The 25,050-nt window shown below is 38.6% G+C and overlaps 2 protein-coding genes across 2 annotated transcripts in view; one reads left to right on the top strand and one right to left on the bottom strand.

The window, feature by feature from the left end:
• LOC127419518 (formin-like protein 3) overlaps positions 1 to 25,050 on the bottom strand; it is a 489,255-nt gene that overhangs the window by 372,544 nt on the left and 91,661 nt on the right. The gene's annotated exons all lie outside the window — the stretch shown is intronic.
• LOC127419517 (low-density lipoprotein receptor-related protein 1-like) overlaps positions 1 to 25,050 on the top strand; it is a 193,324-nt gene that overhangs the window by 149,886 nt on the left and 18,388 nt on the right. The window contains exons 42-68 of the mRNA XM_051660970.1: positions 2,088 to 2,277; positions 2,738 to 2,942; positions 3,164 to 3,353; positions 3,475 to 3,600; positions 3,729 to 3,857; positions 3,996 to 4,115; positions 4,263 to 4,376; positions 4,621 to 4,770; positions 6,167 to 6,289; positions 6,526 to 6,642; positions 6,880 to 7,008; positions 7,646 to 7,768; positions 7,873 to 8,013; positions 9,631 to 9,818; positions 10,212 to 10,395; positions 11,532 to 11,617; positions 11,731 to 11,850; positions 12,017 to 12,204; positions 14,035 to 14,240; positions 18,030 to 18,218; positions 18,315 to 18,463; positions 18,915 to 19,008; positions 19,102 to 19,218; positions 20,925 to 21,044; positions 21,173 to 21,295; positions 21,840 to 21,965; positions 22,081 to 22,197. Coding sequence (XP_051516930.1) covers positions 2,088 to 2,277; positions 2,738 to 2,942; positions 3,164 to 3,353; positions 3,475 to 3,600; positions 3,729 to 3,857; positions 3,996 to 4,115; positions 4,263 to 4,376; positions 4,621 to 4,770; positions 6,167 to 6,289; positions 6,526 to 6,642; positions 6,880 to 7,008; positions 7,646 to 7,768; positions 7,873 to 8,013; positions 9,631 to 9,818; positions 10,212 to 10,395; positions 11,532 to 11,617; positions 11,731 to 11,850; positions 12,017 to 12,204; positions 14,035 to 14,240; positions 18,030 to 18,218; positions 18,315 to 18,463; positions 18,915 to 19,008; positions 19,102 to 19,218; positions 20,925 to 21,044; positions 21,173 to 21,295; positions 21,840 to 21,965; positions 22,081 to 22,197 — 3,864 coding nt within the window. The remainder of the gene's footprint in view (positions 1 to 2,087; positions 2,278 to 2,737; positions 2,943 to 3,163; positions 3,354 to 3,474; positions 3,601 to 3,728; positions 3,858 to 3,995; positions 4,116 to 4,262; positions 4,377 to 4,620; positions 4,771 to 6,166; positions 6,290 to 6,525; positions 6,643 to 6,879; positions 7,009 to 7,645; positions 7,769 to 7,872; positions 8,014 to 9,630; positions 9,819 to 10,211; positions 10,396 to 11,531; positions 11,618 to 11,730; positions 11,851 to 12,016; positions 12,205 to 14,034; positions 14,241 to 18,029; positions 18,219 to 18,314; positions 18,464 to 18,914; positions 19,009 to 19,101; positions 19,219 to 20,924; positions 21,045 to 21,172; positions 21,296 to 21,839; positions 21,966 to 22,080; positions 22,198 to 25,050) is intronic.

Here is a 25,050-nt window from a genome sequence, read left to right as displayed (position 1 = left end):
AAGGCAGCTTTGGAGCATTTGCAGAGGGATAATGAGAGTCTTCACAGGGGTGGTTTTTAGCATCTGTTGTTGTACAGTATATCCCCCTAGGGAGGTTAGAATCCATATTAAAACTTTTTGGTACCTAGAAGCTTCAGTGTAAAGTACATTTTAATGAGCTGTGGTCAAATTTTATCACTCAAACCAAAGAGTTACAGAGTTACAATAAGTGTTTGTATTTCATAATTTGTCATGCAAGCCCATACCTTTTCTTTAAAGGAATAGTATACCCAAAAATGAATGTTCTGTCACCATTTTTTCATCCTTGTATCATTTCAAACCCGTTACACTTTTTTAATTATGGGGAACTCTAAAGTAGATGTTTTACTTAATATTTCAAGCCTTGTTTTCATTACAATGGCAGTGGACAGTGCCTCTTCTGGTGGCATACGATTTTAGTGAGAAACAACCGAAACCTGAAGGAAGGATGAGTAAATTATGACAGTTTTCATTAATAGGTTAACTGTTCCTAAAAGGTTTTAAAATACCTTGACTAAACTCATAATTAGATTTATTATGTCTTTGTTTTTGAATCGCGAAAGGTTGCTTACCTTACAGACATCCAAAATCCTTGCTTGCTTGTATTGATTGAATGAAACCAGGCATACCTGCAAAACGTGGTTCCCCAAAGCTGTCAACATTTTTTGTGGCCTCCACATTACAAACGGTTGATTCTACTCGAAGCTAAGTGCCTTTTGCGACTTTCCTCTAGCAATCAATCAACCAATAAATTACTCTTCAGATGCATTCCAGTTTCTTTGCATCGCTCTTCCAGTGCTTTGTTCAAACAGCATCCTTCTGCTGTAAGGCTTACAAGATGAAGATGACCCCTCAGTCTATTTATATAAATGAGCAAGGGCGGAGGAGAAGTAGGTGGGACTCATTTATGCCCATCAAAAAGCACCATACTGAAACTTTCTGACTTCCAAGTTCAGGGTAGGGTGGTTGGGTTTTCAAGTACTGATATTTAACATCTAATCAACCAAATTATTTGATTATCTGGTTAACACTTTATATCCTGACCTTTGCCATGTGTGCACATCACTGTTCCTGTCGTGAAGTCTCATGGGATGGCGTGTTGACTTAGAATATTGTCTGTAACCTCGTGGACAATGGTTGTTACATAAGGAGATTGTTATTCTTCCACTGGTCTACAGACTGATGTGTTATACTCAATCAGTATTGGTTTTTTACCAAAAGTAAACAGCTTGGTTGAGTAACCTCCCTGTTTTATGGGGGAGTAATTGCTATCGTAAAGCAGTCATTGGTGTGATTCAACTAGACGCTGCAGAGCCCTTAGTGAGCTCATTAATTTAGTGGAAATTGACCGTTCTTCACTGTGACATTGAATGATTAGATTCATTAAGACTCCTTAGATAATAATGGTTATCTGATGGCGCTGATTTAAGCACGTTGCTCAGAATCAAACATCTCACCCCAATGTTGTGTCTTAGGCTTTTCCAGTGGTTGTCTCTTTGTGAAAGAACTGGCCAGAATGGTTAAAGAGATTCACTGAGGCAGGAGTCTTGTATGCACAGTCACTCATCCATGAAATGACCGGATGACACTAAGCTACTAAACACACACAGGCACTGGCAACAACAGCCACCTCACAACCCACTGAAACCAACATGAACACATATCATGGGATTAAACCATTCATTGGGAAAGGATAAGGAGTTTTAATAGAGCTGTTTTGGCACTTATTATACATTTTTAAAGTTGCATTTATAACCATCAAGTTGAATCAAATGCTCCATTATGGAACTGTTAGAAGATGTGTGAGGGGGGGGTTGTTACCTGTGTATTAGCCATGGTGTACTTTTGCAAGCTGAGCTATGTAATAAGGCTACGAGGAACAGTGTGTACATGGTAAATATAGTGTTTATAAAACAGGATAACGCTCTGAACTTAATTATAAATTAGAGGAAGTATAATTAACAAAATAATTGCAATAGCATAGATATTGTTACTCAGTACTTCAAAAATAAGTCAGATCTGAATGTTCTGTGTAATTCATTGGTTAATATTCATGTTTGTCTCAACAGATGTAGGATCAGTAGAAGGTTTGGCTTATCACCGCGGTTGGGACACACTTTACTGGACCAGCTACACCACCTCCACCATCACACGCCACACTGTGGATCAGAGCCGCACTGGAGCTTTTGACAGAGACACTGTAGTCACCATGTCCGGGGATGACCATCCCAGAGCATTCGTACTGGACGAGTGTCAAGAGTATGAGCCTTATGTCATTTAAATGTACTTTATTTTTACCTTTGCCATATTTTCAAATAATTCTGCTGGGTCACTTGTCACAGATTTTGAAGCATGCAGTGCAGGGAAGTTTTTTTTTTTTTTTTAATTTGCCAAAAAATACCTTACTGATGCCCAGTATAAAGGCCTGTTCAAATAGAGTACAACTTTTCTCTGAAACAAGCCCATGTACCCCTTTACAACAGGTGCGAAACTCCTGCATTTTTCCATTGCGTAGTTTGTTTTTCTCCACTTGGTGATTAAAATACTACCCATAAGATATAAGCTTTTGGGTCATTCACGTTCATTTAGTAACACACACTTTTATTACTGAAAAATTTCACGTCTCTTTGTCGTCATGTCACTGTTGGTGTGAAACAAACCTTGAACCATCATATGTCAGTATCCATCTCTAAATATGCTCCTCTGCTCTTTCCTTCAGCCTGATGTTCTGGACTAACTGGAATGAACAATCTCCCAGTATTATGCGAGCAACTTTGTCTGGAGCCAACGTTATTGTGATTATCGGCAGTAACATCCGCACCCCCAATGGTCTGGCCATTGACCACCGTGCAGAGAAACTCTACTTCTCAGATGCCACACTGGACAAGATTGAGCGCTGCGAGTACGACGGCAGCCGCCGCTTTGTGAGTTCTTGCATATTTTTGTGTTTATACAAAAGAAAATAGACAAAGTATTCTTTACTTTTACAGTAGCTATTGTACTTGTAGCTCAGCTGATAGAGCGTTCGATTTCCAGCGTACACACATACTGATAAAAATTTATATCTTGACTGCTCTGTAAATTGCTTTGGATAAAAGATTCTGCCAAATGAATTAACATACATTTTGCCTGTGCGTGCACTCAGGTGGTTCTGAAGAATGAGCCAGTGCATCCGTTCGGTTTGGCTGTATATGGCGATTATATATTCTGGACAGACTGGGTACGCAGAGCTGTCCTCAGAGCTGATAAATTCGGCAGAGATATGAAGGTCCTTCGTGCTGACATTCCACAACAGCCAATGGGCATCATCGCTGTGGCCAAAGACACCAATAGCTGTGAGTTGTACTGAAGAATGACATATCCATGTGTTTGCATGCGTTTTAACACGGCTTTAATTAATGCAGAGGAAGTCTATTGAAATTGCAGTTTATGTGTGTGTATGTGTTCATTCTGTAGGTGAGTTTTCTCCATGTCTCACCAATAATGGAGGCTGTCAGGACCTGTGTCTGCTCACCTCAGAGGGACGAGTCAACTGCAGCTGCCGTGGAGAGCGCAAACTACTCGGAGACGACACCTGTGTCGGTGAGAGAGAGGAACGGGGTGCCACAAGAGAGAAACCAGTGTCTCTAAGATATAAACCACTTCTGAATATACTCTATTAGTTTCATGTGAGAAGTGCATAATCTGAACGTATATCTCTGTCTCTCTAGCGGAGAATACAACCTGTAACAGCGTGGATGAGTTTGAGTGTGGAAACGGTGATTGCATTGACTACAGCCTGACCTGTGACAGTCTAGCCCACTGCAAGGACAAGTCCGATGAGAAACAATCCTACTGTGGTAAGAATAATGCTGTGTCTCTATTTACTGGTCTGTCATATTATTTTAATTAAACTACTTGATAAAAATATCAGCATCTCTATTTCTCTTCTATGTTTATATGCATAAAGTTTGAAGTATCAATTTGATCTCTTGCAGCTAACCGTATGTGTAAGAAGGGCTACAGACGCTGCATTAATGGACGCTGTGTCAAGCACAGTTCCTGGTGTGATGGCACTGACGACTGTGGAGATGGCTCAGATGAGCTGCCCTGCAACAGTGAGTCAAACATTTACAGAGAAAGAAAATGGGGAAATGAGAAAATGTTTGTCTCTTATGTATTTGGTCAAATGCAAATTCCCAACACCTATTTGTTACCATATTAATTGTTCGCTGAATCTGTCTCTGTTTGCTGTTTTCCCTTAGTGACTCTGTGCAGTGGTGCTGAGTTTCAGTGTAAAGATGGATCCTGCATCACTAACTCTAGCCGCTGTAACCAGGTCGTGGACTGTGAGGATGCCAGCGATGAGATGAACTGCAGTAAGTTGGGCAGAAGTGACCTCCACAAAGCACTCACAGTTAATTCCAATAGGGCCTAATTTTTAGAGGCATGAACAAATGTCTTAAAGGTCATTTGAACCAACTTGCATAAATCACCATATAAAAGACAAGCTCCATTGACAGTGTAACGTTGTGTCTAATATGCTATTTAAACATTTTCACGCACATTCTGGCACACATGCACACAGTGCCCATCTCTGAAGCTGGCTGTGCTCTTTCTCAGGCCCCACTGATTGCTCTAGTTACTACTTGCTTGGTGTGAAGGGCATGAGCTTTCAGAGGTGCAAGTTCACTACACTCTGCTACGCCCCCTCCTGGCGCTGTGATGGCTCCAATGATTGTGGAGACTACTCGGATGAAAGAAACTGTCCAGGTCAGACAAACACATTCATTTGCATACTTCACACATCTCTTTCCAGATGGACAACACATACTATATATTTTGTTCTCTCAAAATAAATATTAGAGTCAAGAGTCAGCAAAGCTTTATTGGCATGATAGTTAGCATTTACAATAGTGCCAAAGTATATACAGTATATTTGGGCTAAATGATGAAATAAAATCAATATCGCAATATGACCCGGTGTGATTATCAAACTGCGAGGGCTGCTATTTAATTAAATAAATAAATGGTCTCAATGCGCTGCCTGCCGTGCTGCACCTATGTGTACGGCTATAGTGTGTAGTGCTTCCTTAAATGCATATAAGTGAGATCAGTGTACTACACTTGTGGTTTCAGAGTGGTTCTGTGCTCTATACAAACAAAATCAATCTGGTGCACTGAGTGACAAATGTGCTCTGCGTTCGGTTCAGTGGTAATGTGCGCTGAGCACATTATTTAAAGCACCCCAGATTTACTTATATTGCACATTTGCGTAATTTCATATACCTTTATGTTTGGCCGCTACAATTTAATAAACACATTTAAAATAACCCCATGAGAGTGGGTTTTTGTTGACAGCAAGGCAGATGAGAGCATTTCACTGCATTACAAGGCTGTTGCCAACTCCACTTCAAAAAACAGAAACGTCCATCCCATCAGTTTTTAAAATAAATGCTTCCGCCAAAATAAAGGCTTGAGGGTTTAACCGGACTGAATAGTAAGTTAAGAAATTATTAAAGTAATAAATGACTATTTAATAATAATAATGAAAATATTTCTATAATAAATTCTTAACGTACATTATTATTATATTGCAATAATATAATATTCAAGTTGACTAGGTTTAAAAAAAATAAAGATGAAAAGTGAACTGACCCTTTTCACAAGTTGGATCGTTTTTTTTTTCTCTTTTACAAAGCAGACAGATGCAATGTGATTGTAATGTTTTTTCCCCCTCTGTTTCACTGTTTTATTTATTTATTTTATTTGGTTCTATTAGAGGACTCATGTTTGAACACCCTTTCTAGAACAGTATTTCCGGTCGGCAGTAAAGCATGGGCAAATTATGGTTTAATTTTGGTTAAAAAAGAATCTGTTTTTTTTATGTTTATCATATCGCAGTTCAAATCGCAATCGCAATTTTAAAAAAATAATAATCGCAGTTACATTTTTTTTTTGTCCAAATCGTTCAGACCTACAGTATGTAGTACCGGCATAGACATTACAGAAAATAAGTTATTAGTAAATAAAGAAATATAAAAGAAAGGGACAAGGTAAAAGTACAATTAAAAGAATATACAATGTGGATGAATTTACATACAAAATATTGAATATATTGACATGGTATAAGTGGTATATGTATTATCTCTTACCTTCTGTCTCACAGAGAAGAGAAAGCTGAAGTGTCCAGTGAACTTCTTTGCATGTCCGAGTGGCCGCTGTATTCCCATGAGCTGGACCTGTGACAAAGAGAATGACTGTGAGAATGGAGCAGATGAGACTCACTGCGGTTAGTGGAGACTATGCTCTTGCTCTGACTTTACCCAAACTTCCCAAGACTCTACATTTTGATGGAATAATAATTATTTTATTGATTTAATACATTTCTTGTATTATTTTGTTAATTATTTTGACATAAGAAATCATAGTAACAGCCACGATAAAATTATAAAAACCTGAAAGCTTATAATGGAAAAAGTTTAAGATGTCGTTTCCTGAGCAATAATAAGTTGTTTGTCTGTATAGATAAGTTCTGTGCACCGAATCAATTTGAGTGTGGGAACCACCGTTGTATCTCCAAATCCTGGGTGTGTGATGGCAGTGATGATTGTGGAGATGGCACGGATGAAGACAGCAAATGCAGTGAGTCACATTAGCACTCTGTTTGTGTAGAATACTTATATCATCAAGCACAGCTGTGGCTCTAAACTCTGTTTAAAAAAAGTATTATTCTTTTGCACACAGCTTAATTTTTAATGTGATATTGATGTCTTAATATAAACCATGATGAATGTGACCACTTTTCTGACTTGTTTTCTTTGTTTCAAACAGACTGGATGATGCAATTTGTATTTAGCTCTGTTTATGTATCTCTTCCAGAGTCCAAGACATGCAGTGTAGAGTCTTTCCAATGTCCTGGCTCCCATATGTGTATATCTCAGCGCTGGAAGTGTGATGGGGATAAGGACTGTCCTGATGGGGCGGACGAGGGTGTAAAGGCTGGCTGTGGTGAGTTAAGGGTGGGATCAGTCATATCTGTATTTAATTGTAATAGGGATGGGTCATGATGGTTGACTAATCTTCAGATTTTTTCTTATATTTTCTGTATTGTTGATATTTTTTCTGTGTTGCTTTAAGTTGCATGCTGTGCTTTAGCTTTTAGTTTTGCACTTTAAAGTTCATCTCCTATGATTTGCATATTATGATCTACATGCTTGGTCGGGGTGTAAAGATCCTGGATCCATGCATCGATCAAATAACGATGCTCACATAACGATGCGATGTCATCGATTCAATGCATTGACATCTATGTAAATTTTTTTAAGATGCTCCTTTATTTTGACACTCTTTTTTTTATCATGCCAACCACGTCCATATGCAAAATCGCATCGTGGTAGACTTGAGGTATCGGCAAACTTCGGATCGCTGGCTAAGAGAATCGATATAAGATTGCATCGTGATGAAACTCGTGATTTACACCCCTAATATTAAGACCAGGTTGCCAGGGCTTTGGATCGTAGAGGACTTGGAAGCTGTTCCTTCCTGTTTCCTCTGTTTGTATGTATTTGATCACTTTCTGTCTTTCCACCTCGCAACCTTTTATCTCTCTCTCTCTCTCTCTCTCTCTCTCTCTCTCTCTCTCCAGCATTCAATAAGACCTGTGATGACACTGAGTTTCAGTGCCAGAATTATCAGTGTATTCCAAAGCACTTCCAGTGTGATCATGATGTTGACTGCCGCGATGGCTCTGACGAATCGCCTGAGTGCGGTAAGCATATGGTGTTCAGTTAACTGTGTTGTTTTTTTTTTTTGATGGGCCACACAGATAGCTGTTTTATGGTGATCCTATGCCAACTGTCCTCCCTTTAATAGAGTATCCCACATGTGGGCCGAATGATTTCCGCTGTGCTAATGGCCAGTGCCTGAAGCAGAAGAACTGGGAGTGTGATGGAGAGTTTGACTGCAGAGACCAATCGGACGAAGCCCCCAAGAACCCTCATTGTACAGATACAGGTCGGTATGGAAGCCATGAAGGGCAAGATGAAAAAAAAAAAAATTACATTTGTGGTGGTTTTTCATAAAAGCTTTCATAAAATTCAAGGTGTCCAACTTGATGTGACATGAACATTTTTAATTACTGCAATGATAAAATGGCATAAATGCAGCATAACTCCATTTTATTTATTTTTTGCTTTATCCAAAATATAACACCTGCATTTTCTCTGCATATGTTTGTTCCTTGAAATTTTGGAGGGAAAACATTTTTTTTTTTTTTTAAATATGGCTTGTATCTTTTTGCTTACAAGTTTTACATTTCATAAAGGGTCTAGCCATTATTTTTCTGTCGCTAGTTCATTCTTTACAGGCCCTTTCATAAATTTGTTTAAAAAAAATAGAGTTTTGCTTCTGTGACTGTTTATTTCAAGATGTTCATCTTACCAGAACTGAACCTCTCTTGATAATTGTCGTAAAAAAAACACCTGTGCCAATCTTTTAGCCTTGCTGACAGCTCTGTGCACTGTGTGTGAAATTAGAAAGTGCAGGGCTATATTACAGCTGTAATTCTAACAATAAAAACCTGTGGTAATAAACAGGCTCTTGTGGGTTGTAGGAGTGTGCCAGGTGTGTAATGTAGTGTGTTAAAAGAGCTTAATGCTATTCAATTCTTACCGCTTCATTAGAGCCACGACTCTGTGGCACCGTTAATTCTGCTTTCTTGACTGGGTGGGGATTACTTAATGAATATCTGCTTTTGGTCGACCTCTTACAGCATCGCTAAGACTTTTTGAAACCTATTACACCAACAAAAAATGCCATGGTGTTGACATGTTTTTGTTTTATTTATATATATATATATATATATATTACACACACAGTTGAAGTCAGAAGTTTACATACACTTAGGTTGAAGTCATTAAAACTCATTTTTTAACCACTCCACAGATTTAATATTAGCAAACTATAGTTTTGGCAATCGTTTAGGACATCTACTTTGTGCATGACACGAGTAATTTTTCCAACAATTGTTTACAGACTGATTGGTTAAATGTATTTGGCTAAGGTGTATGTAAACTTCTGACTTCAACTGTATATATATATATATATATATTGGTCATATGTCATATTTAAAGTACTTTGGAGTACTATGTAAAAATAGTACTTATAATTATATGGTAATTTGTGAGTAGACCAATGTATTAGCAATTAATCAAACTGATCAACCAGTATTTGACAGATAATAAGAATTAAAAGCATAGGCCATTGACATGCCTGCTTAAGCATTAATAATGGCTGTTTTGAAATATGTTTGGGGTCTTTGAGTGAATATTATTTAAAATAATATTTTCATTTGCAGTAATGGAATTGTATTAAATATATTGATGTTATGCTATCCATTGGTCACACTGTTCTCTATATATCGGTATCAGCGTTGGCCTTTAGAAAACCCATGTTGGTCGAACACTTAAAAATCATTCAGTACCACTGAATATATCATAGTACCATGATATTACCATGTAATGCTATAACTATACCATAGTATGTGACAGTACTTTTGTGTAAGGCTTTATATCGTGTAGCTTTTAAAATGAGAACTTTGTGTTCATTATGTTGTTTGGTTTGTGTCCACAGAGAGGCGCTGTAATGACTCGTCTTTCCTGTGCACCAATGGGAAGTGTGTCAATGAGACATTGCTGTGTGATGGTAATGATGACTGTGGTGACGGTTCTGATGAGCTCAACTGCTTCATCAATGAATGTCTCAACAGCAAGTTAAGCGGCTGCTCACAGCTCTGCGAGGATCTCAAGATAGGCTTCAAGGTACGTGTACATATTTACCTTATGCATATTTTGTTATATTGTGTTTTAAAGGGATAGTTCACCAAACAATGAACATTCAGTCATAATTTACTCACCCTCTTGTTGATCCAAATCCTTCATGGAACACAAAAGATGTTAGGCAGAATGTCGAGTCTCAGTCACCATTCACTTTTATACCATCTTTTTTCATACAAATAAAGTCAATGGTGATTGAGGCTAACATTCTGCCTAACATCATCTTTTGAGTTCAGTGGAGGAAAGAAAGTCATACCGGTTTTGAACAACATGAGAGTAAGTAGATGATGACAGATTTTTCAGTTTTTGGGTGAACTATCCCTTTAAGTAATTGGACATGTATCAGCAATGAAGGGTCTCTTGTCTTGCCCCCTGTAGTGCCGGTGTCATCCCGGTTTCCATCTGAAGCATGATGGGAAGACGTGTGTGGATGTGGACGAGTGCAGCACCACGTACCCCTGCACTCAGCGCTGCATCAATACACACGGTAGCTTCCACTGCCTCTGTGTCGATGGCTTTGTGCTGCGACCTGATGACCCCACCAGCTGCAAATCCACATCCGGTAAGCATCTTCCTTTGTGCTCTAACTAGATCATGTTAACGAATACTGTTGGCAGCATTTAGAGCCCAATGCAGGTTGGATAAACTGAGCACTGGTGATATTATTTGAACCTACATACTGTAGCACTGTTCAAAAGCCTAGTGAGCTGCCTTCCTGCCTGCTTGCTTCTAAGGCGGTATCCTAACCACCATGGATCCTCATATGTGACAGATTTGTCTACATTCGCAGCAACTCCAAGTGCCACACAAATAGTAGTCACGGTATATTTGATTCACAATTGCAGGGTTCCCATGTGTCCTGGAAAACCTGGAATTTTATTATTAAATGAAAATAATTGTTTGTCCTGGAAAATATTTTAGCAGAATAAAACTGTTTGTTTGTGTCGCTGACAAGGTTTTTGCTACATGTATAAGTATTGACATGTTCTTTTTGATTGTGCTTGTGAGGATTTTGAAGAAAAACACTTCATTTGCTAAAAATATGTTAATGATAATGCAATGTTTTGAAAAAATGAATTAATCCAAATAATCATATTTTCATTTGACTAAATTTGGTTATACACCCATTTTGATCATGAAATTGAAATAAACTGTTGAATAAGGAATTTTGAAAAAATATTTTATAAAATATAAACGTTTTATGCCATCTCGTGTGTTTTTGCTTAAATATTACAACCGTGTGGCACATAAAATGTGCTGGAAAATTGTGCCTTGAAAAGAGTGGGAACCCTGAATTGATTTCTATAGACTTTGACATTAGCGTGTTGTTATGCTAATGCCGCGGTACTTAAATAAGCATAAAAGTACATACCAATAATACGCACACTAAACTATTTTTGATCTATACTTTTCAGTGTTAATTGAAATATGTTATGAAAAACAGTAAGTGCCTTCTCAGCAAAGGATTCATGTGATGCTGCCCAAGGTATCTTAGGAGGCAGCATAATTAAATTGCCTACATTTTAGAACAGATTTTGTGTCAAGAGTGCATCTGCTATATGATGCCTTAAAATGCTACCTCTCTAGGCAGCTCACTCATTTTTGAAACTGAGACCTTAAGTGATTGTACATTTTTGTTGAACTGTGTACCTTTGTCCTAAGTAGTTGTTTTGTCATGTTTGGTTGCTTATATTACAGAGGAGGAACCTTTCCTTATCTTTGCTAACCGTTACTATCTGCGCAAACTCAACTTGGACGGGTCTAACTACACACTGATTAAACAGGTGAGATGCTCTCATTCTTAAAGAGACCATTCTAGTTTTCTAATGTTGCTGAAGGGATAAATGTGACTGTTTCTGTTTTAAATTACAATTGTGTGTGTGGGTGTGTGTAACAGGGACTCAATAATGCAGTGGCTCTGGATTATCACTATGCAGAGCAGATGATCTACTGGACAGATGTGACCACACAGGGCAGCATGATCCGCCGCATGCACATCAACGGCAGTAATGTGCAGGTCTGTGACGCAGTAGAGCTCATGCACAGCTGATTCCTGATTTTGGGTTCACATCTTGCTTAAAAGTTTAAAAAATATATAGTATCTCTATAGATGACACATTGATCATCTATGTTGTTACTCTTGTTCTGATTGTTTGTTACTCTTTGATTGGCTGCTTGTATAGGTACTGCACAGAACCTCTCTGAGTAACCCTGACGGTCTGGCTGTGGACTGGGTTGGTGGGAACCTGTACTGGTGTGATAAGGGCAGAGACACAATCGAGGTGTCCAAGCTGAACGGAGCTTACAGAAGCGTACTAGTCAACAGTGGCCTGCGGGAGCCCAGAGCTGTGGCTGTTGACGTGAGGAACGGGTGAGACACTAAACACCAACATTTATCACACCACAGCTTTGAATGTGCAAAAATTGTGCGTTCTGCGTTACATATTATATGCAAAGGAAAATATACAGTCAGCTGGTCATAATCGCAGAAGAAACCCTGTCATGTATTATAAGAGGTCTCTTGACAATGGGGCTGCAACTAATGATTATTTTGATAATCGATTAATCTAACGATTATTAGAATGATTATTCGACTATTCGGCGGTTATTGCAACGATTAATCATTAGTTCTTAATCGACTATTCAGCTTGTGCCTCGACATAAAAGGTTGTATTAAACGTGCTTACTAACAATAAAGAGGACAAAATCATCTTTTAAAAATATCTCTAAATGACATTCACTGAATTACAAGGAAAGAATACTTGGATTTTTATTGTTTAATTCATGAAAAAAATTCACTGCAAAAACTCCAATTGTTATCAAGTGTTTTTGTCTTGTTTTCCATTTAAAATGATCTAAACATTTTAAAACAAGACACATTTATGATAAGCAGCATGAAAGATATTTAGTCTTGTTTTAAGAGAATGTATCTTAAATATAATAATATGAAAAATAAAATAGTGTATTTTGTATTTAAGTGTATTTTTTCACTTGGTTATACTTCTGCAAGTGCCGTAAAGACAAAATATACTTCTATTCAAGATACATTCTCTGAAACCAAGGCTAAATATCTTATATGCTGCTTCTCACTTTTTTAAGGATTTTTATATATTTTAAGATGCTTAAATATAAAATATTATATTCAACATTCTCCGATAAAAATTTATCTTCTGCACTATATCTCCTGAAGTAAATGTACTTAAGGAGTTTTAGATATTTATATTGGAAAACAAACCAAAAAAGACTATAAAAGGTCTAAATCCCTTTTTTTTTTTTTTTTTTTTTCATTGTATAATGGGCTAAGACTACACTCTCTCACCTTTTTGGTCACTTCGATTCATCTTTAACTCACAAAAAACAAATTCCTTCATCTTAATAGAGCTTGAATCGGCAATTTTCTTCACGATAAGATACACACCGTGACATGTATTATGATTCACTACGTCGCGAGCCATCATGTTCTAATCTAACTGCAGCAAGTGCAGGCGGGGGATGAGCGTCTCCGCACGAGACAGTGTATCAGCCGGAAGAAGTTTGAAACTCTCTCACACTGTTTTTCACGCGACTCATATAAGCGGCTCTGGTCGCACAGAGAAATATCAGTTTCGGAGGTTGTGCTTATTTATACAACCCGTTTCCTTATAATTTGAACATTAATGAAGGATGTATTAAAGATATAACGCCGGGGTGTTTCCTTGTTAGACGCTCTGACAGGCAAGTTTTGCTCAGTCGGAACGCCAGGTACGACTCTGCTTTATTTCACGTCAAGACGACTCTGCTTCTATATTTACTTATGTAGTATTTTTGTATTATAATGACCTCATATTTTGCAATCTACATCACCTTAATCTGTTTGGAAAGTTTGGAGTGCATCTGGACTGTGAGCTGTTCTTTCTTTCTCTCCTCAATCAAGCATGAGCTGAAGTGCTACTCTCCTGCGTCATCATGATCTCGTGTTGCATTAAATGAGATCAAACGACTATTTGACAATGGAAATTTTTGTTGACAACTTTATTGTCGACGTTGTCGTTAATGCCGACTAATCGTTTCAGCCCTTCTTGACAATCCATGTAGTCGCAGATATATTTTCCATTTGAGATAATTTTGTATGTGCATATTATAATATTTTATTTGCACTTAATGTTGTCTATGTGCATTTTAGTCAGCAGCTTGTCTCATTTTTGCTGTTTGTTATTTCCAGGTATCTGTACTGGTCAGACTGGGGTGATGTGCCACATATCGGCCGTATCGGCATGGACGGCACAGACCGTGGCATCATCATTCAGGATAAGATCACATGGCCCAATGGCTTGACTTTAGATTTTATTAATGAACGTATCTACTGGGCAGATGCTCGTGAAGACTACATTGCTTTTGCCAGTCTAGACGGATCCAACAGGCACATTGGTGAGTGCAAACACACACGAGGCATGAATATGTTGCTTGTGAAATTATGTCTTCAGGCAGTTAGTATAGCGAAGCATTGCACTAGAAATGACCCAGTCTCCATGTCTCCAATAAATTACATCATAGATCCTTTGTATTATGTAACGTTACAGTCGTTCGATTGTTTCTGAGACCAGAATGTGAGATAGAGTCTTAAGTGAGGAGGAGTTGAATTTCCATGTGAACTGAAGCTTATGTAAGAACATGCTAGCACAAAGATCACGTGGAAACACTGCCCTAAACTGAGTGGTCTCTCTTAGAATTGAACAGTTTAAGCAGTGACTGGAAAAGCATGCCGAGTCTATATGACACCGCTGTCTGTGTGTTTGTTATGGGTTATTGGAGAAATGTCTTCTTTCTTACAGTCCACACTTGAAGAGTCCCTTTCCTTGATGGTTTTGAAGGGTTTAGGGCTCTTGTTAGCTAGTCAGTCTCATAAACTTGCTGGTCGACCAACTAAAACTGCTAAACACCGGCTTAGTCATACTGTAAGACAAACTAAAACCAACAAACCACCTCAGGCTGGTCTATGCTTCTTTTTGTGTTTTTTTCAGCATTGTGTGAAATACTTCTTTAAGAAAATCATAATTGACTCTAATATGCTTAATAATTGTCATTATAATTTATAATTAATAAGGATACTACAAAGTGGTCTTATGAATGTACTGTATGTGTGCTCTGCTCATTTGATTGTGTATTATATGTGTGTTCCGCGCATTTTATCGTGGAACTGTTGTTAAAAGATAGGGCATTTAAAAACACTTTCGGAATCATTCATTAATGTTTCATCTGATCATGACTATTTAATATTTATGGTGCAACTGGGCTCGAGTAAACAATTTGAAAAATTTGCATGCAATGTGTTTCACTGACTTTGTAATCGTTATTTCATGTTGGATGTGATATGTGTAAACCCTGAATTATTGTTTTTGTTGAGGAGCTGGTTCATTCTCTTCCGATTGTTACGTCGTTCCCCATCTAGGGTTGGGGATGACTAACAAAAAAAAGTGGAGAGAGGAAGGATGTTCCAATCTCCTGCCCCAGCACTTTAAACCACAACAAATCTAGATTAGAAAATTGTTTCTTTTTATGAATGAAAAAGTAGGAACAAAACTTCATGAGAGGGCAAGTGAATTAAATAACCTGAAACAGAGAAACAAATTAATAACATCAAACTTCCCTAGCTCCCTCTCTAGGCATAAACAGGAGAAAACAAGGATTACAAATAAACAGGCACCCTTCTCCCTACCGTTCCTGTTAAATAACTATTTGCAAACTGAAGAAAATACAAGGTAAAGAAAATAAATGCTTACACCAAGGTCTTCTGGTAGTCTGATACCTAACACCACACAATAAGATAACAGACTCAACTAAGAAGAAAGCAACACAAGCACAACAATGTCTGGGGACAGGAGACCAGAACCATCGTGATGGAGGAAGTCTCTCTATCCTCAGTGTGATCTGTAGTGCTTTTATATCAGCTCCAACACTCCACAAACGAATCACCGAGGGCACTTTTTAATTAGGAACAAATGGAAAGAGCACAGAGCAGGAACAATATAGAAGAAAAAAAGAAAACATAACACTATTGAGTTTAAACATATATAGCTGTACTTGAGGGGCTGCACAATGTTAGCCAATCATAACAGTGGGCATTTACATTGATGTCTTAATGGAATATTCCAGGTTCAATACAAGTTAAGCTCAATCAACATAATTTTTGGCATTATATTGATTACCACAAAAATTTATTTCGACTCAACCATTCCTTTTCTTTTAAAAGAAAACAAAAATCTTTGTTACAGTGAGGCACTTACAATGGAAGTGAATGGAGCCAATTTTTGAATGTTAAAATACTCACTGTTTCAAAAGTATAGCCACAAGACATAAGCAATGTGTTAACATGATTTTAGTGTGATAAAATCAACCTTTTCTGTGTAAAATTATAGACAATTTTACAACTCCATTGCCATGAAGTCATGTCAACAAACCCTAAAATAACTGTAAAAACGACAATTTAAAGGGATAGTTCACCCAAAAATGCAAATTCTCTCATTATTTACTCACCGTCACACCATCCCAGATGTGTATGACTTTCTTTCTTCTGCAGAACATAAAAGTAGATTTTTAGAAGAATATTTCAGCTCTGTAGGTCCATACAGTGCAAGTGAATGGGTGCCAAAAATGTTGATGCTCCGAAAAGCACATAAAGGCAGTATAAAAGTAATCCATATGACTCTGGTGGTTAAATCCATATTTTCAGAAGTGATATGATAGGTGTGGGTTAGAAATTTAAGTAATTTTTTGCTTGAAATTCTTCTCCTGTGACCCCCGTGTGACTGCCGTGTGCATTTTCCATTTCCTTTTTTGATTTGTAACTAGTAACACCTAATAAACAAGAAGACATTTTTTTTTTTTTTCTAGAGCAAATAGTTTTCCTAAACAATTATGTCCACATATGTGGACAGCTGGACTAAATTGTGAAATTGTAAGTAATACCAAGCTATAGAACGTTTTTTCATCAAATAGTTTATTAACTGCCAACCATGTTAAAATAAAATGCTGCATTATAAAATTCTGAATCTATGTACTGATTATCATTGTCCCATGTCTGCCAAACATGTTGAGTGGTCCAAAAATAATCTTCAGCCCGAAACTGAACTTTTGGTCGGATTTTAGGAGTGAATGCACTTAGCTGTATAGAAAGCTATAGGTTGCTCCCTTGCTCCCTATTTAGTGAATTACTGAACCTCCAGTCTCTCAGCAATTGTCTCAGAACAGTTAGAAATGCACCTTATTTTCATCCTAACTCCATATAAAGTAGGGATGCACCGATTCCAATATCAGAAATCTCAGTATCGGCCGATACCGATCCCAAGCCGATACGAGTGTTGTTGTTTTTTGCATAATCAGTTTAGAATATCTTTACATTGTTGTGTGGAACTAATTGGGTGTACTCTTTAATATGTAAAGAAACACAAACCTCTAACTACACATTATTTTAATATAAATGTATAGCTTATTAAGGAACACTTTATTATTAAGTAGTATACTGGATAATGTAGCAGCAAAATTAACAGTAATTCCAGTCTTCAAGTCTTCAGTAGAAAATGCTCAGGGATATTCACGTCCTCAGACCTCGTAAGTTATTAGTTTTTATGGCAACACTTATAATGCCAAAAACGGCTTTGTTTATTTCTACATTAATTCATGTATTCACCTCTATCCCATCCCTATGTATGTTCTTGCTAAATGTTTAAGAACATAAAAATGGGGGGGCCTGGGTAGCTCAGTGAGTATTGACGCTGACTACCACCCCTGGAGTCGCAAGTTCGAATCCAGGGCCTGCTGAGTGACTCCAGCCAGGTCTCCTAAGCAACCAAATTGGCCCGGTTGCTAGGGGTAACCTCCTCGTGGTCGCTATAATGTGTGGTTCTCACTCTCGGTGGGGTATGTGGTGAGTTGTGCATGGATGCCACGGAGAATAGCGTGGGCCTCCACATGCGCTACATCTCCACGGTAACGCGCTCAACAAACCACACAGAAATATGGTTTTACTACCTTCAACTTTTGAGGCCACTACAATATTGTTTTTGTTTTTTTACATGTTGTCGTGACTGTCAAGTCAGAGCCTTCATAGAATTCTTAATTATCAGTTCTACGAAGACCTGAATGCTTTTTAAGTCGGAATCTCGTAATTAGGGTAATTCCGACATGACATGAACACACCATATGTTCTCTTCCCCACAGTGCTGAATCATGACATCCCTCACATCTTTGCCATGACTCTGTTTGAGGAGTTCATCTACTGGACCGACTGGGAGACCAAGTCCATCAACAGAGCTCACAAAACCCAGGGCATCAACAAGACCATGCTGATCAGCACTCTGCACAGACCCATGGACATACACATCTACCATCCATCCAGACAGCCTGAGGGTGAGAAGACACATCCAAATTGTTAAATAGAAATGTTCTTCTAGTGTTTTATGATTTTTCTAAGAATTCTCTCCTCTGATCTTCTTGTGATTTCAGTGTCAGATCACCCATGTCAGGTGGAAAATGGAGGCTGCAGTAATCTGTGTCTGCTGTCTCCTGGAGGGGGCTACAAGTGTGCCTGCCCTACCAACTTCTACCTGGCTGCTGATGGAAAGCAATGTCTATCCAACTGTACTGCCAGCCAGGTGTGTATGTGTGGGTTTGTTCAGGGTAGGAGTAGCCTGAGGGATCAAACCCTGGAGGGAGCGATGTTAGAGCCACTGTACCCTTGAGCAAGACTCTTAACCCCAGGTTGTTTAGAAGGACCATCCGTTACATGGGGTTTTCTATGGCAATGTTGCGATGCAAGAAGTAATTTGTATGTCCACAGTGAAAGTGAAAATGCTGAGCAACGTGGCACAACAACAGCCAATCATAACATACCCAGCGTTACTCCACAAAAATACAATCAATCTCCAAAATGTCCTGTTGCTTGTCACAGTCCTTTTGAGGACCATAAATCAGATTTAGAATTGAAAGCCTTCTAGGCACAATTAATGGACACATTTTTAATACGTGACTACTGATTCATTACATTGTGCTGTGTTGTGACTCATGACATTTAAACTTTACCTGTCTGCTTTCTTTCTCTTTTAGTTTGTCTGCAAGAATGATAAATGTATTCCCTTTTGGTGGAAGTGTGATACTGAGGATGACTGTGGAGACCGTTCGGATGAACCCGCTGATTGTCGTAAGTATCATGACTTTTAACTGACAAGAGAGATACACCATGGATACTTTCAATGTAGGTTATAGTCTCACACTCTGTGTTGTTGGGTTTTAGCTGAATTTAAATGCAGACCAGGTCAGTTCCAGTGTGGCACGGGTCTCTGCACCAACCCGGCTTACATCTGTGATGGAGATAATGACTGCCAGGACAACTCTGATGAAGCCAACTGTGGTATGATATCTAACTGATAGTTAGCTTTCCCACAACTTTCACATTCCAAAACTTTTAGCGATTAAAACGTAACAAAACTTAAAATCAAAAACACACACACAGTAAAACACAACATATTCACATAGTAATAAAAGCAAGTCTATACTAATGAGTTTTTAAATGAGACTTAAAACCAGACACAGATTCAGCAAATCTAATATCCCAGGGCAGACTGTTCCATAATCGTGGTGACTTCACTGCAAAAGCTCTATCACCTTTAGTTTTGCATCTGGATCTTGGAACAGCCAACAGTTCATGACAAGAAGATATAAGAGGTCTAAATGTTTCATAAGGTCTTAAAAGTTCTGCTAAATATTCTGGTGCCAACCCATGTAATGCCTTATATGTAATTAATAAAATCTTAAAATCAACCCTAAAATGAATTGTTAGCCAATGCAAAGAAGCTAAAACTGGAGTGATATGTTTAAAAGACCTTGTTCGTGTTAAAAGTCTAGCTGCAGCATTTTGCATTACAATAGTCAAGGCGAGACAAAGTAAAAGCATGTATAAGCTTCTCTATATCCTTGAAACTCAAGACATGTTTAACCTAGAAATGTACCTTAACTGATAAAAACAAGATTGAACTAACTTCCTGACATGGTACTCAAAATTTAAATTAGTAGCAAATAAGACTCCCAAATTTCTCACCACCTGCTGAATATGTGGGACCACCTGTCTAAAGAACATTTAAATAAGTCAAATCATTGGGATTCAACTAAATGAATCATTGATTTTTTTTATTTTTAGGATTCATTTATTTAATGAATGAATTAAATTTATGTTGTATTTTCGAATCACAGAACCAAGCGGTAACATATATAGTGAAAACTAAATTGGCCCTAACAAGGATCCTTGTGGAACACCACAATTCATTTTTTAAGAGGAGGACATCTCATCTCCAACAGACACAGCAAATTTCCTATTTGTCAAGTAGGAAACAAACCAATCTATAGCCACCCCAGATATTCCCACCCATCTCTTCAATGTATCAACTGGACTAGTTACCAAGTCCAGTTCATTAAAGCTGAAGTGTGTAATTTCTTGGTTCAAACAAACAGATTGTCCTGCCTCCAGCCCACGCCATTGATCGAGTCAATGTTGTTGTGTCTCATGAGATGGGTCGCTCAAAACAAACAGGAATTGTCATCGTGCCACAGAGACAGTGTTTACAGTTTTCAAGAAAATTAAACTATGAATGGTTTACTTATAGTTGTCTCAGCATAGCTGGAATAGGAGAAATTATTTTATCACCGAAAAAGTTACACACTTCATTTTTAACGATTTCATTAAACTTAACTATGAGTCATATGGGCAAAGAGTTCGAGATTGATTTGGAAGTAGATTAAAAATAACCAGTTAGAAAAATAGTCAGTGTTCGTGAATCAAACTACGTTGGTCACACTTCATTAACTGATGAGACAGGACTCGAGCATTGCTAGAAAATAAGAGTACTGTAGTATAGTATTCAATCTGCATAAGAATGCAGTCATTCCAAGAACCATTAATCATTCGGTTCAAGATTAAAAAGATTTTAACTGGTTCTAAATAAGAACTGTTCTCACTCTCCAACAGTAGTGTGCAGTTGAATTAGAACCCTTATATGAAGATTTAGGACATTTGGTTGATAAATATTTGGATACTGTTTTCTCATTTTTTTCCTTGTTCAGACATCCATGTTTGCCTGCCCAGTCAGTTTAAGTGCTCCCATCCCAGTCGCTGTATCCCTGGAATCTTACGCTGTAATGGTCAGAACAACTGCGGCCAGGGAGAAGATGAGAAAGACTGTCGTGAGTGTCTGCTCCTATATATCTCCAAAAACCCTCAGGCTCTGTTGTTCAGGCTGTTTTCTGATATTTGGTGTCCTGAGGTGTCAAGCTGATTGGCTGTTGTGTTGTTTCTTTTTTTTGTGTTGTAGCTGAGGTGACCTGTGCTCCAAACCAGTTTCAGTGTGCCATCACCAAACTCTGTATACCGCGTGTCTGGGTCTGCGATAGAGACTACGACTGTGTGGATGGTTCAGATGAACCAGCCAACTGCAGTAAGGACATGACAAACACACACACAAACAATTTTACCTAAAAATGAAAATTCTGTTATTCACATGTTGTTTTTCTGAACCGGACTCTCTCTTTGGAACACAAAATGTGAATTTTTGAAGAATAGTCTGGTCTCTTTTTTTCGGTGATTGGGAGACTGGGTCTGTCCAACTCAAATGATAAAATAGGCACCATAAAATTATCATATCATAGTATAGTGGTGCATGCAAATTGTGTGATATATTTATCATAAAATAGTATTTTGGTAGCTTGGCAGACCCAAAATTTAAGCTGTTAATTCATTTATAATCATCCTCTCTGTTCTAAAATGTACTAGAGAATTTGTATGGCATCTGATGCCATAGATTGCAACCGCCTTGTCTTGTGACCTAACATCATTGACATCAAACAAGCCTGTCTAATGGCTCCATATACAGTATTTGAGGCAAGCCTGTCTAATGGCTCCATATACAGTATTCGAGAGCTACAGTGAAGGGTAAGATTATCAGTGAATAATTTTTTGTATTCTTTTTTTTTTTTTTACAGCTCAGATGAAGTGTGGTGTGGAAGAGTTCCGCTGTAAGGACTCTGGCCGCTGCATCCCGTCTCGCTGGACGTGTGACGGAGAGGACGACTGCGGTGACGCCTCAGATGAGCCCAAAGAGGAGTGCGGTACGACTGCTCATCCCTTCACTCTCTGCATTTACTCTTTCATTCATTTCAAATGTTGCCTTCTCAAGAAATCATATAAAAATTGTTGATTTTCTTTCCTCTATATTTGGCACAGACGAGAGAACGTGTGAGCCGTACCAATTCCGCTGTAAAAATAACCGCTGTGTGCCCGGCCGCTGGCAGTGTGACTATGACAACGACTGTGGAGACAACTCAGATGAGGAGAAGTGTGGTAGGTGTTTCAGCTTCCAGAGTGACCTAGTTAAAGGGATGGTTTACCCAAAATTGAATATTTTGTCATTTACTAATCCATATGACTTGCTATCTTCTATGGAACACAGGAGGAATTGTTAGGTATGATGTTAGCCTCATTCACCAGTCATTTGCATTGCATCTTTTTTCCATACAATGAAAGTGAATGGTAACTGAGATTAACATTCTGTCTAACAATTCCTCTGAAAAGAATTATTTGGGTTTGGAACAACATTAGAGTGACAGAATTTTCATTTTTGTGTGAACTATCCCTTTAAGCACTGTTGACCTGTGAATGACACACCTGAGACTGCATGTACAAACACAGCCGGCTGCAGGCCTTAAGTTAGTGGTTTATTAATAGCTCATCACATGTGTGGTATTGTTTTGTCCTATGTCATGGTTCACTCACATGTTGCTCACTGCTGCATCTCACTTCATATTGTCTTTATTCTTCATTCCACACTGACCCATTGGCCTGACACAGAGGTAGGTTTGTCCTTCCTCCAAACCATGTATCCCAGCTCCACTCCTCTCCTCTCCTTCCGAATCTTCTCATCTCCCCAGTCCCCACTCCATGTTTCCATTTGTGTTTGCACAAGAAATTGCCAGTTTCAGCCACTGCCCCCTAGTGGTGAATTGGTAAAATTCAGTTTCCTCCTCTGGTTGAAATTTAAAGCTCAAGTTAAGCTCAATCAGCAGTATTTGTGGCATAATGTTGATTACAATAAATAAAATAAAAATTGCAACTGTCCCTCATTTATTAAAAAAAAAGCAAAAATGGCAGTTAAAGTAAGGCACACTTGCAATGGAAGTGAATGACAAATAAAGTTAAAAGACACACTGGCTACATTCACACTGCAGCTTTTTTTTTTTTTTTTTACTCGCATGTAACAGATCTGTTAATTGGATGACCATGTGAATAGCCAAATGCACTTTGAATCTGACGTTTTCAAATCCGATCCAGGCCACATTTATATGAGGAAATAAATGAGATACGTAATTTCCAGCATACATATAGGCGTGTTATGGTTTAAAACTTATAATTGCGAGTCATATCTTTTCTAGTTAATGCATTAATTTCTTTTTTAAGCAAAGAAAATATAATTAAAATCTCAACAGATAAATTTTGCGATTCATTTGGTCTACATGTAGTAAATTGTGCGCATGAAAAGATGCAGAGATAGATTTATGTACGTTTCTATATTTCTCAAACTGCATCAAAATGTGAATGCAAGCAAGTCAATGAAAATCTGAAATAATTATAAACAACAACTCTTCTTACCTTAATATGTTAGACTGTTTTTCCTGCTTACCTTTTATGGTGTGTTTTGCTCTTTAGTGGTATTACACTCCGATTATTAAATTGCACCATACGAAAGCAAATTACTTAATTTAAAAATACATTATCCATCAAGACCCTTTTCAACCACTGAATGCACCTCATAAACCTGCAAATAAGCGGGTGTTAACCCATTGTATTCGAGTCAGTTCCCATATGACAAGCAGATATTGCAGCGAGATAAACCTTGACGGTAGAAAATACAAAACATCTGCCACTGAACATAAAAATGGAACAGTGTGTCTGTGTGCACACCACTGCTCAAACACACCCCGTTTACAATCGTACACGGAGCACATTGAAGAAGCCCTCGTGCTCTGAATTGTTTCAATCACCCTAGGGGTAAACCCGTGACACTCAAATATAGCCTCTCATGGTCCAGGCCCAAAAAGCTACTCGGTCTGGGGTGGGGTGAAATATTCCCCCCTGCGCGTACAAAAGGAGATACCTGTGCAGCAGGAGTGGCCAAGGCTGCGTGCACAAAAGTTGAATCATCTCCGCCAGCCACAGTTTCCCCTGCCAGTTCGGGGCAATCAGAATGACTGAATGGCATTTTCGTGTGATGCAAAGAGATCTATGGTAGCTCGCCCATATCTCTCCCACAGCTGAATCACCACCTGAGGGTCAAGTCCCCACTCTACGTAAAGATGATTCCCCCTGGACAGGAGATCCACGCCCGTATTCATCACTCATGGAACGTGTGCCGCCCGTAATGAGAGAGCACTCACCGCTCCACACAATCAACTTTTGTGCCAGGCTGTGTAGCCGCTGTGTATGTGTGCCCCCTTGTCTGTTTATGTATGCCACTGTTGTCGTGTTGTCTGATCTGACTAAGACGTGGCCTTGAAGGAACTGTACAAAGTGCTTCAATGTTAGAAACACTGTGTTCTGTAGTGACGTGGGCCAAACCCCATTCACTAATTTGCCTTCGCACACCGCACCCCAACCTGTGAGTGGCACATCTGTCATCACCACTTTCTTCAGAGAGACCACCCCCAAAGGGGTTCCCTAATGACGGAAAGCAGGGATTCTTCAGTAACGGAGAATGAGTGACATCATTCTCACTCTGCGATTTAAGTGTCACCATGGACACAAGTACTGCACTTGAATCCAATGCTGAAACTCTCTCATTCGCAGTGGTCCCAAAGGAATGACTGACACTGTCGAGGCCATCAGACCCAATAGACATTGACACAATCTGAGTGGGACTTTTTTCCCTTTCTGAAAAAGGGACAGACAACCGTGAATCGATCCAGTGCGTTCCTCTGACAGAAACGCTCGATACTGATCGGGGTTCAATCTGAGACCTAGATAAATTATTTCCTGTGAGGGCATCAGACAGCTCTTTGTCTTGTTTATTTTGAATCCTATACTCACCAAATGAGACACCAGCATTCTGCCATGACGGCGTGCAGAGGAGTAGATCATCTAGATAAGCAGACATTCCGAGACCCGTTAATGTCAGCAGTGTTAGCGCTGCTTCCACATACT

Source organism: Myxocyprinus asiaticus, chromosome 28, assembly GCF_019703515.2.
Source record: "Myxocyprinus asiaticus isolate MX2 ecotype Aquarium Trade chromosome 28, UBuf_Myxa_2, whole genome shotgun sequence".
Lineage (NCBI taxonomy): Eukaryota > Metazoa > Chordata > Actinopteri > Cypriniformes > Catostomidae > Myxocyprinus > Myxocyprinus asiaticus.
This window is presented reverse-complemented; position numbering and strand designations above follow the sequence as displayed.